The 14,357-nt window shown below is 39.3% G+C and overlaps 1 protein-coding gene across 1 annotated transcript; it reads left to right on the forward strand.

Moving 5' to 3' along the window:
- Positions 1-5,621: 5,621 nt before the first annotated feature.
- Positions 5,622-12,308, forward strand: LOC126817655 (probable chitinase 10). Its single transcript, XM_050544761.2, has 5 exons — positions 5,622-5,759; positions 7,417-7,620; positions 8,414-8,626; positions 10,023-10,361; positions 11,990-12,308. Exons 1-5 carry the CDS (start codon positions 5,711-5,713, stop codon positions 12,148-12,150), a joined length of 966 nt encoding a protein of 321 aa, XP_050400718.2. The 5' UTR covers positions 5,622-5,710; the 3' UTR covers positions 12,151-12,308.
- The last annotated feature ends 2,049 nt before the right edge of the window (positions 12,309-14,357 follow it).

The following is a 14,357-nucleotide window of genomic DNA, read 5'->3' on the forward strand; positions in this document are numbered from 1 at the left end:
GTGGGGATTGAAATGGTTATCTACTTTAGGTTTACGTTTAAGATACTGATGGCAGAAATAGCTTTATCAACTCAAAAAGATTATTTTGAATTTAAACTTATGCCATATGGGTTTGGTAATGCTCCCAACTGATTTTGGAGAATAATGGAATCGGTTCATTCTTGTTCACAATGGCAAATTATATGATAATCATGGGAGGGAGAGAAAGAAAATGGGTTTAACGTCCACTCGACAAAAACTAGAAATTAGCTCATTTCGGGACTAACATATGGTTTTATTTTATTTCAATAATTCGCTTGCGCGTAGGGGTCTTTAGCAGTGTGCGTGTGGGGGTGCGGAAAACCGGGAGAAAACCCACGAGGTTGGGCAGGCGACCCTACTCCTTGTCACGTACAACAAGGGAATCGAAACCACGCCAGTTGACTCAATGACATTCCTTATGATGCAACGCCATCTAACCACCTATACTCATAGGAAACATATTCAAAGTTTGAAAGATGTCTTTAAAGGCCTAGACCGGAAGGCCAGTTCACTGACAAGTGGCTGCATAACATCTAACAAAAGCCCGGAACGTTTAATACATGACAGATAGGGTTTAACGTCCACTCGACACAAACTAGGTCATTTTGGGATTAACATATGGTTCAATTTTATTTCAACAATTCGCTTGCGCGTAGGGGTCTTTAGCAGTGGGAGGAAACCGGATGACCTGGAGAAAACCCACGAGGTAGGATACACGACCCTACAACGTACAACTCGCGAATCGAAACCACGACAGTTAACTCAATGAAAACGCGCACGCGCTAACCATTCGGCCATCCAACTTCTCGCCTAGCCATAACTCCAGGCTCCAACGACTCCCCAAATCTTGCAACAAAAAGAAGAGAGGAACAGGCCCACATCGTTCAAGTGAGGTCACTGGAAGGCAAGTCCTTCCAAGGAGCCAAACTTACGGCATTGGGGAAGGAACTCAAGAGCAAATACCAAGTCATCGTCTGTGAGAGCGGCGAAAAATGTATCGCCACCCATGTTCTGGTAGACTGTAAAATCTACAAGGTTGAGAGAAGGGGATGACGGAGACCACCAACATACCGCACAACGGCAGGAACCTTCTCTAGCTTCCGAGACCAGACCTAAAACTCCGAATCTTCGAACTAATCCACGATCTAATGACCACGGTTGGATTAAGTAGAATAGTGAAGTAAGAGGGGGGGTCACGGTTAGACGGGCTCGGCATCTAAACACTAAACTATATAGGGGAGATATACCAGATTAGCAGGATAGTGGAGTAAAAGAGGGTCATGGTCAGACGGACTCGGCTTCTAAACACTGATCCGCTAAAAAGACACCTTCAGAGTAGGCTAGACGAGTCCGGGGGGGGGGGGAGATTACGATAAGACGGTTCTGTCACCTAAACAAACACAGCTCACCAAATATTTCTATGAATGTAGGGCGAAAATTATTTTTAGTCTTTTTCTCCCTTTCCCTTTTTCCCCCTTTTGCATTGCGATTTTGTGTTAACTTTTTGCTGTAGAGTTGAGAGATTGGTTAGGTTGAAATGTAAAGCCGAAAATTGCATGTTTACTTGTTTCTACTTCCAGCTTGTGGTGAACCTCATAGGTGCTTTTGGGCACGAGGTTGCCACATGTTGCTCCATCTGTGGTAGAAAGGTTCTACCCAACGAAAATTTGGGAAAAAGTTAGAGACGGTCTAAGAGACGAGAATTAACATTAAAGTCAATTGGCGAAATCATTAGTGATCTGTGGCCAAACACTAAACCCACAAAGATGGCATCTACGAATCCAGAGAAGAGACGCATATGTCCGCATAACTGTTGTCTGAACAGATCAACTACCAAACATTATGTTGTTTATTAAACATGCATTATGCAAGAGCAAAATCTGCTTATTACAAGTCTTTCTTTAGGCCTGAAATGTTATCTAAATTATCAATTAGACATCAGTTAACTTATCCAGACCATAACAAACTCTCGATGTCAAGGCTAGCCTTCGATGTTGGCTGGATTAGATTCATATTTGCCGCTAACGGCTATTGATAATTAAATCAATAAAAGTGGAAAATCGAGACTATGCTGTTTATATTAATGATTTTAGTAATGATGACCGAGACTATGCAAACATTTCACCCGCTTCTTTCTCGGCTCACAGTGAATCAATTTGACTGAAATTTTCAGCAAATTACCTTTACACTATCTAGTTTTTAACTATTATAGCGAGCACTGCCATCTCTTTATCTTATCTCCCTTATCTTTAAATAAAGCGAAGAACTTCCCACTAAAACCACTCCATGACCTAAGGCCGCTGATGGAAAGATTACAAAATTAATATTCAAAATAAGCAGGAATAAGTCCCGGCTCTCTATACGTCTTGTCTGCGATATCAATTTTAGTGGAAGCAGACGTTAAAGAACCAACTCCATCACGAACACAATGAATGTAAACGAAATAAGATTTCCGATATATTCAGAACACATTGACCGAGAAAATTCATCGGGATTTTACGACGTCGCTTCCAATTGTCAGTGGTGCAGGACGGAGGGCCTGACTATGACAGCTGTCATTGGGATTTTACGACGTCGCTTCCACTTGTCAGTGGTGCAGAACGGAGGGCCTGACTATGACAGCTGTCTAGTCGTTTGGATGGGACGAAAAGATCCCTTGGCAGTTCGAATTCGGTATAAGAGTGGGTCATAGTGCATGGCGTATACCCGTCTTCATCATCCCAGTCGAAGCAGAACAGTAGGACGTTAAATCCTATTTCATTTCATTCCATTTCAGAACACATATCGACCAAGATATCTGAAGGTTTATCTGAATTTTATTATCTGAACATATGCTCAGATCAAAGCTCGAGATGTTACCAAAATGTATCAGGAAGTTTTGATGATTTTATGAACTTGTCCTTTGAACACGAATAACAAGTAAGTGATCATAAAGAAAATAATTCTTTGATGCTTAGAATATGCGTAGTTCCTAATGGACAATTAAATTAGTTATATCAACGTTATGATTATTTAGTTATGTCCTCAATAACTTTTTATATTTTAATTTGTGGGTTATTCTTAATGTTTTATCGTCGCAGAATGCGCAATAACATGTAAGGTTAACAACAGCTGGAGTAGAAAACAAATCCCTTTGTCTATGTTGCCTGTAATTTATTACTATATATATATATATATATATATATATATATATATATATATATATATATATATATAACAGCCTGTATATATATATATAACAGCCAACATCAAAGAAAAAATCATGAAAGATGGGTTGTCAGGCAACGAGACACACGTCTTTAACCTGTTCCACAGAGGATTACGAAAGTCTTCTAATATCTAAAAAGATGAAAACCTTTAACACGTGACGTATCATCACGCGGCGTGAATCATTGGCTCATTGGCGCGTGCATTGTTTACATAAGACGTTCTAGTTCGTACAGAATGGAGGCTTTTACTCATTTTAATACCAATTTGCACTAAATAGGAAATAATTTTACCAACAAATAAGTCAAACGCCTTTATTTTCCTAATACATAAAGAAAAATGTTTTAGAATTTAAGTTAATATTTTTGGCTCATTAAGTCGCATCGATGTCATCCTTATCAGTGATTGTAGTGGCCCAGCGAATATTCACTGCGGATCAGTGTGACACGTCTTGTCATGCCCATATTATCGTTTGAAAGTTTTTTTTCTATTCCATTAAATTTCGATAATAAAATGTTAACCCTATTGATGTGTACTTATTGTGCTATTCTACCAACAATACTCTATAAACATATAGATGTACGGGTTCAATGACAGTTAGGGAGGGGGCAGAGCCCGAAATGCCCGAAAAAATTCCGGGTTACAGGAGGCGGCGTCGGTCTTCTGTGTGAGCGAAGCTTACTGTGTACGGACACCCCAAGAAAATATTGGAACATTTGACGGCCCCAAACGTGTTTTCCTGCTCGTCTAGCCCGTCAATACAGCAACTGAAATGTGGTCCGCTATAGCCTACCTAATAGGTCGCTGGCCTGAATCCCAAACAACAAATCAGTCGTCGTGGGGTGTAGGGCCTTGCCATCCCGGAGACAATTTTGAAAATCTAACCGTCGCAAATGCGTTTTTCTGCTATTCTAGCCCGTGAGTGAATACAACAACTTCAAAGTTGTCCAATGGTTTTGTAACCGAAATCCCACTCTATGCCGTTCTGATTTCCAACCATCCAATCAGACTGTTGCAGCTGCATTCATAATTAATAATCGATGCCGAAAAATGTCGCACAAAGTATAGTGTCTCCAGGCAAAATGTTTTAATCCATAGTCAATTCAGTACAAATTCGTGGTATTCAATTAAAAGAAAAATACAATTAGTGTTTTATTAGATTTCTGACACTTTATTTTGTCATCTAGATGTAATAATATTTTTTTTTTTCAGTTTACCCGTCTGATTGCCTAAAAGTTAGCCCCCCCCCCCCCCAACCCCACCGCCCTCCCACCTACAGTAAATAATCCGGATTATTGAAAAACAAATAAAAAACCATCCCCAGCCCCAGAACCAAATAGCGACACTACAAAAAGAAATAAGAACAGTGTTGTAATAACAGAGAGAGAGAGAGAGAGAGAGAGGGGTTAACGTCCACTCGACACAAACTAGGTCATTTCGGGACTAACATGGTTCAATTTTATTTCAATGAGAATGAGAAGACACATGTAAGTTGATCAATGTGTTTTAGACGGAGCAGTGTATTAGTCTATTTGGGTAATATTAACAGTCCCTGCCCCTTACAGAACTATAATGTACTCCACCTTACGGCTGGCCCCTGGATCCATTTACTTGATTTGGTATTTGTTTATTTGGTGCAATGTCTATTTTCTGTCTTGTCCGCAGGTTTATCTTGTAGAATTTTGTTTTGTGTGTAGTGCGGTCCTCATGCACTTACTATTAAAGTTACGGAACATAGCAGTCGAATTTCTTGCCTTTTTAAATCTAATCTCAAAACTGTTTTTTAATATAGACTTTGACTAGTAAATTTATCAACATTTTTAGTTTGTTGTAATTTGTATTTATTTTACTGTTTTTATACATATTTATATTTTACTGATTTTATTTTTATTTTTGTTTTCATAATTTACAGCGCACCTGTTGAAGATATCGCTATATAATAATAATAAACAGTGCTGACAGCGTTATCTGATAATAAGATAATTTCTATCAGATGTACATGAGGGGAAAATAGTCGGAAATCGATCGCTTTTAGGAATCAATACATATCTATATATCTACAATTAGATAATGTTTCTGGTAGGTTTCTATTGGTCTCTAAATGTCACGTGTTCAAAAGTAGGCGGAAACATCTTTGACAGAGATCAATAAATATATTTTAAAGGTATCTTTTACCCATGGTGTATGTGGTAGGTTTCTATTGAACGAATGTCTAGTTTTTGAAATAAGGGGGCGTGTCTAATCAGTAGGCGGAAACGATCTTTGAGAGGGGGTGGGTCTCTAACCTGTGGGCGGAAACCATCTTTGAAAGGGGTCAAGATTTATTTTATCAATGTGTAGCTGGTAGGTTTCTATTGGACGAAAATGAAGTTTGTGACAAAAGGAGGTGGGTCTAGCAAAATTTGTTTGGTATGTAAATAAAGTGTAGAGTTAAATAATTTATATCAATTGTTTGTGTTGTGCATATTGTGTGCATATATCAATGATGAAAGCTTTGGTGGTCACCATATTTCTTCTTGTGGAAACATTAGGTAATTATAGCCAGATTTATATTCTTTATTTATGCAATATTGTATTCATTTAAAGATAATTTCCCAGAAAAGTATTTATAGGGTGGTTATTTCCAGTAAAAGTATGGCAATTTTGCTATATATGAAATGGGAAGTAGAAACATCCAATCTTACTAGAAAAATACTGGATTCCCTGAAAAACACCTATGGAGTGCATACAGAGAAAAATATAGGGGTTTCCCCAAGCGCCAACCCGACGATTAATGGTGTCTGTTCGAGTAACGTCTGATCTCCTAGCATTAGTGAGCGCTTAAAGGACAATATTGGTGTCAGTCATTATAAAATATGTGATAGAACTCGTTAAATATATCCCAAATATAACTTTAACATAGAGATTATTGCTACGGGAGATGTGTATCAAGCACGTGAAGAAACGGGAAGTGACGACAAACATGACAAACACGAGTTATCCTACTATATAACTGATTGAAGCAACGAGCGATAACAGACAAACGATCGCATTTCATTTTACTGATAATTCAGTTGAAGATGAAAATCGAGCACCCCCTAGTAGTTCAGATGGCACAAAAACCCGAGCTCCCGTGTTTATATTTGCGTTGTAATTCGAAATAAGAATAAGCTGTAGTGCCGCTGCCCGGGCAAAATTTCCCTCATAGCACACTTTATGACGTATACCTGTCTTCATTAGCCCAGTAAGACGTTAAACCCCATTTTATTTCATTGTCAAGTTACAATTCATCATAGCTTTTCTTAAACATATATATCTGATTAAGAATCTAATTTTATCATCGTTTCAAGGGTCGACATATTACACCATAAAGAAATCTCCCCCTAAGGCCATACGAATTTGATTTTCTGTTCTTCAGCGCCACCTGTTAAAATTTTGCTTTTTATTTCTTCTAACGCTTTAGTTCCAAATTATAAAAAGATACATTATGGAAGATTCGATAAAGAAATAACAGTTCTCGCTATAATAGTTAAAAACTAGATAATGTAACGGGAATATTCTGAAAATTTCATTCATATAGCTTTACTTAAAAATACATTATGGGACATTAGATAACGAGTTGGCAGTTCTCACTATAATAGTTAAAAACTAGATAATGTAACGGGAATATTCTGAAAATTTCAGTCAAATTCTTCACTCTAAGCTGAGAAATACTCATTTTAAAAATCTTGTAGCCTCGAATATCATTGCTGTCGTTGTCTCGATTATCCATTTTTGCGTTTAATCATCAACGGCTGATGGATCAGATTTAAATCCAGTAAATATCACATTTCAGGTCTAAAGAAAGATCTGCAACAGGCAGATTTAGCTCTTGCATAATGTATGTTTATGTTTTGAAATTTTAAAATAAACATTTTTCATATGACTCGGAGGGGGGGGTGGGTGGCTGAATGGTTAGCGTGTGCGTGCTGTATCATTTAGTCGACTGGCGTCGAATCCCCGGTTGTACGTGGCAATGAGGAGGGGCGCTTGTCCAACCTCGTGGGCTTTCTCCGGGTCCTCTGGTTTCCTCCCACTGCTAAAGACCCCTACGCGCAAGCGAATTATGTAAATAAAATTAAACCATATGTTAGTCCCGAAATGACCTAGTTTGTGTGACTCGGAAGAATTGACGATTGAACTGATTTAGGTGAAATGTTTATTTTACAGGATGTGAAATAGGAGAATATAGTTTTCTACGACACAGTGATTGTAACAAGTTTATTATCTGTCTTAATGGTATTCAAACTGTATTGAGATGTGAAAATGGATTACATTGGAGTGAACGCAGATTATCGTGTTTAAGCCCAGAATTTGCTAACTGTACTGCCGGTACAGAAACATCCAACGATCCTGATACAGAATCCGAAACGGGTCAGTTTTAAAATTATCTTAGATCTTTTAATCTTAAAAGGGATTTCAGCAAAGTTTCCATATATTTTAGTCGTTCTGGTGGGACGAAAAGCCGAGGTCCTCTGTACACATTGGCCTGCACGTAAAAGATATGAGTAGGCCGTAGCGCCGCTGCCCGTCCAAAATTTCCCTCATAGTACACTGTATGGCGTATGCTCGTCTTCATTAGCCCAGTTCGGAGCCCAGAATAGTAGGACGTTAAACCCCATTTCATTTACCCAAAGGTCTGGAGAGTTGATTATTGTATTTATACAACATGTGAAGCCCAATCTAATTAAAATACAGATCTATATTTCGTTTCGTTTTTTTATACTTTCGATGGCCTACACTACATTTAGATATAGTAGGAGTTCACGTTCTATGACGCCAGGTACCAAGCAAGCGACATTTGACCCGATTACGTCAGTCATTCGATTAACCAATTAGCGACCGCATGTATTTTTTTTATCTACTTTTGCTTTGTTTTTATTTCTATTGCCGCTAATGTCAAAGAACAGTTCCGCGCAAAAAATAGGTCAAACGCTCGATTCGACAGACCATTTGATTGTCTGACCCCTCATGTCAAGCAGAACACGAGTTAAATAACAACGCTTCTAGATCCAAGTGTACTAAAGACAAGTAAAATCGAAATTTTGCATTATAAAAACGAAACGAAATTGGATCTGTGTTTTAATCAGATTGTGTGAAGCCAGAAAAAAGGCCTGCACATTTAGCTTTTACATAATATATTTTACTTTACATGTTTAATTAACAGAGTGTCGAATTGGACAGTATCTATTTCTTCGTCACCCAGAATGTTCAAAATATCAAATCTGTATAAATGGTGTTCTCAAGGTGTCGAATTGTTCAACTGGATCACACTGGAGTGTTAGTAAGGGTGCGTGTTTAAGTCCAGAAATTGCCAACTGTCAGTCAGAAACAACCTCAACAGAACATCTTGTAACCAGACGACACTATCCTGCAACCGGTCAGTTTAGTTATAGTTTCTTATAACTTATCTTTTAGATTTAAAGTAGCTAAGTCTCGAACTCAATAACATCCAAAATCTTCAACATTCAAAACGCGAATTATTTGTCAATTTAAATCAACATTGATGTTGTGATCTTACCGGACAAAGATGGGGTTCTGATATTCAATATATAAGACAAAATACACATTTTACCATTGGTACACGAATCGTGTACCATAATGCGTTTCAGCGCCATTTGTAACAGGGACTCGGAAAACCAGGCAAACGGTGACATCATATTCTTATCTGGAGAGCATACGCAATAAATACTATCGGTGTAGACTGGAATAACCAGACGCTAGAGATTTCAATTCGATTGAGACTTCTGGCGTATTTTGCCGAACATAACTGATTAGAAATTAGAGTAAAAAAGAAACTATTTAAATCAGTTTATATACATTCATATTATATGCGTTGCGACCCATTTGTGTCAATTTCTAGGTCACAAATATTAGCGATTTTCTTCCTTTAATATGTCCCCCGGATCCATTCAGTTGATTTGATGTTTGTTGTTTATTGCTTGCAATGTATGTGTGTTTTGTGTCTTGTCCGCCGGTTTGTATATTCAGTTTTATTTGAGTGTAGTGTATGCTGTGTTTCTTATGTACGTAGATAAGGGTATGAACATCACACATGTAGCATATACCTCTACAGCGCGCTATCACTCGGGTTGCATACAATTTCTACCTTGTTCCGGCGTGGTTTCTCCTTGTCAGTGGTGCAGCAAATGACAACGTCCCATGTACACATTCGTGTGCATGTTAAAGATCCCTTGGCAGTTTGAATTCGATATACGAGTAGAACGTAGCGCCGCCGTCGTTAAACTCCATTTCATTCCATAATTATGTACAGCGCACCTGTCGAAGATGGCGCTACATTTAGCGTTTTATAACAATAATGATAATAAACAATAATGACAGCGTTCGCTATCTGATGATAAGGTATTATCTACCAGTCGTACATGTGGCGAAAATAGTCGGAAATCGATCGCTTTTAGGAATCAATACATGGTGTTTAACGTGCACTCAACACAAACTAGGTCATTTCGGGACTAACATATAGTTCAATTCTATTTCATTAATTCGCTTGCGCGTAAGGGTCTTTAGCACTGGGAAGAAAATGGAGGACCCGAAGAAAACCAACGAGGCTGAATGGGCGACCCTACGCCTTGTCACGTACAACCGTGGAATCGAACGCACACGCGCTAACCATTTGACCATCCACCCACCCCCTTGAATATGGCCACACTAACATCCGTCTATTATATAGTAATTGCTCCCGTCGTAGATGAGTGACAATCCAAACTATTAGACAAAATCAGGCCATTAAAATAAACCTATTTTGTATTTAACAGGATGTTCACATGGGGAATATCGTCGTCATCCCGAATGTTCCAAATTTCTACAATGTTCCCATAATGTTCTCTACGTACATGATTGTGCACCCGGACTTCACTGGAGTGTCAACAAGGTAACATGTACCTGGCCCAGAGATGCCAACTGTATACCAATCACCAATACAAATGTTAATACCACTACAACCGAGGCTACTACCACCCCTTCCACGAATACAACCGAGGCTACTACCACTCCGACCAAGACTACAGCCGAGGCTACTACCACTCCGACCACGACTACAGCCGAGGCTACTACCACTCCACCAACGACTACCAAAAAGACTCCTTTGAACACAAGTAAATATTTATATATATTTTATTCAGTATTTGAAAGGGATTGAGGAATAGGCATAGCCTATATGAACTCTCGTTGTTTGTAATCGGTGTACTGGTACGGCATACATCTGATAAGACAGGAGAAAACAAAGGGGGTCGAGACGAATCTGGTACATATTTCATTCAATAACTTGCTTGCTCCTAGTGATCACAGACGTGGAGGGGGGGGGAGGGAACCAGAATATCTGGAAGAAACCCACGAGGTTAGGGTGGTGATAATACTCCATATAACAGACAGGCACGGAATCGAACTCATGACTTGCATAGACACTTGAGCTCAGGATATCTGGAAGGAACCAATAAAGTTAAGGAGTCGAACTGCAGCACTATACACGCTCAATGGTGGTTTTAAATTTGACGAATATAGTCCAACTATTAATAACCCGAGTGACAATTGAGTAGAATGGAAAAGGCACAGAACGAGCGAGGGTCGCTGCTGGCTTTCAAGGGTTAAAACATGGTAACTTCCTATCTCTTTGTCAGAGTCATAAAGTACAAACACAACGTCACCAGTACCATAAAGTACAAACACAATGTCACCAGTACCATAAAGCAAATAATCCGATGGATGGCTGTTGTCATTATTCATTGGTGCCGAAAAGACGCAAGTTAAAAAAAAACCTTTATATATTCCAGATTTTAGATAATTAAAATATCGTGTTTTAAACCTTGGCTACACCAACACGGCGACTGATCGCTTGAATTCAACGTGGGTAGATTGACATCGGCGAAGCAGAAATAAAAAAACCCAAAAGCTTCTGTAGGGCATGTAAAGGTCCATTATACGATCATTTGCCGTTTCTGTCAGCATCAACCATTTGAGGGAAACCTAGTACAATTAGTTTCCCTACAGTTGTCAGAATTGTCTGAAATGTAGATTAGTTGTCCTATAATTGTCTGAAATGTAGATTAGTTTCCTAGAGTTGTCCTGTAGTAGAATATGAGCAGCTAGCAGCAACTCGTGGTTTTCTAATCGCAACTTGTACCCCCTTGGTGTGACATGTCGATCCCAGTTTCCGGCGAACAGTTGTCTCCCGTTGTAAGTGACGATATCTTTAATTGAACATGCATTATGCAAGAGCAAAATCTGCTTATTACAAGTCTTTCTTTAGGCCTGAAATGTTATCTAAATTATCAATTAGACATTAATTAACTTATCCAGACCATAATAAACTTTCGATGTCAAGGCTAGCCTTCGATGTTGGCTGGATTAGATTCCTATATGCCGCTAACGGCCACTGATAATTAAATCAAAAAAAGTGGATAATCGAGACTATGCTGTTTATATTAATGATTTTAGTAATGATGAGCGAGACTATGCAAAAATTTCACCCGCTTCTTTCTCGGCTCATAGTGGGTCAATTGGACTGAAATTTCCAGCAAATTACCTTTACACTATCTAGTTTTTAACTATTATAGCGAGAACTGCCATCTCTTTATCTTATCTCCCATAATGTATCTTTAATACTCTCTTAGAAATACTCCCATAATGTATCTTTAAGACAACGACCGATTTTTAAACCCTGAGAGACAAATAGCAAACAATCATCCAGTTCGTCAAATCACATCTTTAACTTTTGTTTTCACAGGATGTAAAAATGGTGAATACCGCCGTCACGATGATTGTGGTAAATTTCAGCAATGTTCAAATGGTCATCTCATCACGATGAACTGTCCAGCGAATCTGCACTGGAATGTTAAAATAAATAATTGTGATTGGCCGTACCGTGCCAATTGTACACCAAAATAACCAAACAACAACCGGAAGTCGGCCATATTGATCAGTCCCGTAATTCTAATTTCGACCATTTCTGTATACGATAAAACTATATGAACATAAATACACTTAAAGGGACATTAGCGATTGTATGGACGCAATAAAACCAACAAAGAAATAACAAGATTTTATTTTTTGTATTCCGCTAATTCACTCCCTTAAGAAGATTGCTCGGGTCAGGATCGTAGAAGTGTTTACAAACAAGTTTGCCTAGGCTTTTGTTTCCTTGTTTTTATTTAACGATCTCCGGATCAAGACAAGTAAAATGTCAGGCGAATGCTGGGTAGCCAGACTTTACCACCGGAGAATTGCTAGGGTAGCCAGACTTTACCGCCAAAGAATTGCTGGGTAGGCAGACTTTACCGCCAAAGAATTGCTGGGTAGGCAGACTGTACCAACGGAGAATTGCTGGGTAGGCAGACTGTACCACCAGAGAATTGTTAGGGTTGGGTCTTACCGCGTAGGATGGTCCCCTAAATGTGATTGGGAAATGGAATGAAATGGGGTTTAACGTCCTACGGTTCTGCTCCGACTGGGCTACTGAAGACGGGTATACGCCATACACTGTTCTGTGAGGGAAATTGGCACTATGGTCTATTCTTATATCGAATTCCAACTGCCAAGGGATGTTTTACGTGCAAGCCAATGAATGTCTGCACGGTACCTCGGTTTTTCGGACAATCCGAACGACTAGACAGCTCCCCGATGAACTTTCTCGGTCAATGCAGGGATCGAACACGCGACCTCCAGGCTACCGATTAAAGATATTCATGTGAATTTGACCCCCGCAGTTCCGCTTCTCACCTATGATATCAGGAGAAAATTTGTGTAAACCCTAAAGACAACTATTTTCATATCATACCAGATGCTCTCCGACCATAAATGTGCACACCATTGATAATTTCCAGTGTGTTGAAAGGAACTGATCTTTTACTTCGCACTTGGTTGGATTTTGAATACAAATCAAATTTCTAATGGGTCATCAGCATTAACAAAAAGTTATTAAAACTTAAAGACAAAGCGGGTCATTCCTGGGCTTCCTAAATGGACATTTATCAAATTAATACCCATTAGTAAAGATACGCTGGATGCTTCAGTAAGCATAGATATAAAAAAAAGTCAACTACGAGAAGCAAGGTGTCTCGGTGAGTAAGAAATGAAAATGAAATGAAATGAGGTTTAGCTTCCTACTGTTCTGCTCCGACTGGGATAATGATTCCAGGCCTACGCCACACATTGTGCTATGATGGAAATTTTGCCTGGGCAGCGGCACTATGACCTACTCATAAAGAATTCCAATTGTCAAGGGATCTTTTACGTACACGCCAATGTGTACACGGGACCTCGATTTTTTGTAACATCCGAACGACTAGACAGCTGCTGTCCTACACCGGAAACGAACCAGCAACCCCCAGACTAGCGATCCAGCGTCTTATCCACCGTAAGACCCTGTGGCTAAAAACCGTAACGGTCCCGGATTCGATCCAGATATGGGGGATTTTCTAGTCCGATTTCCCCTGTCAGTGGTGCATGACGGGGGGCCTGACAAACAACAAATGTGTATAGTCGTTAGAATAGGACGCAAAACTGACATCGTGTGTTATACGTTCACGAAAAGAGCCCTTAACGGTTGACTATCAATAAAGAGTAGGCGGATTCGCCACTGCTTGGGGAAAGAGAGAGAGAGAGAGAGGGGGGGGGGAGGGTTAACGTCCATTCGACACAAACTAGGTCTTTTCGGGACTAACATATGGTTTTTAAAATTTTATTTCAATAATTTGCTTGCGCGTAGCGATCTTTAGCAGTGGGAGGAAACCGGAGGACCCGGAGAAAACCCACGAGGATGGACGGGCGACCCTACTCCTTGTCACGTACAACCGGGGATTCGACCGGGAAAAAAATCACTAATAGCACACCACATAGCATATGCCAGTCTTCATTAGCCAAGATGGTCTAGACAGGTAGTATGTTAAAGCCCATTTAATTTATCTACCAGCCAACAACAGCCATTCTTTTGTTTTGTTTGTGAAATCCTACAGGCCAGTCCATATACACTAGTAAATAATGGATTTGTAATGTTTGCTGTAATTTGTTGTAATTCGGCCATCCAAAAGTTTCAAAGTGGAGATAAAATCCCAACCGATTGTTTTTAAACTAGTCTCGACACCTGCAGCAGTATT

This window comes from Patella vulgata, chromosome 4 (assembly GCF_932274485.2).
Source record: "Patella vulgata chromosome 4, xgPatVulg1.2, whole genome shotgun sequence".
In the NCBI taxonomy this organism is placed as follows: Eukaryota; Metazoa; Mollusca; class Gastropoda; family Patellidae; genus Patella; species Patella vulgata.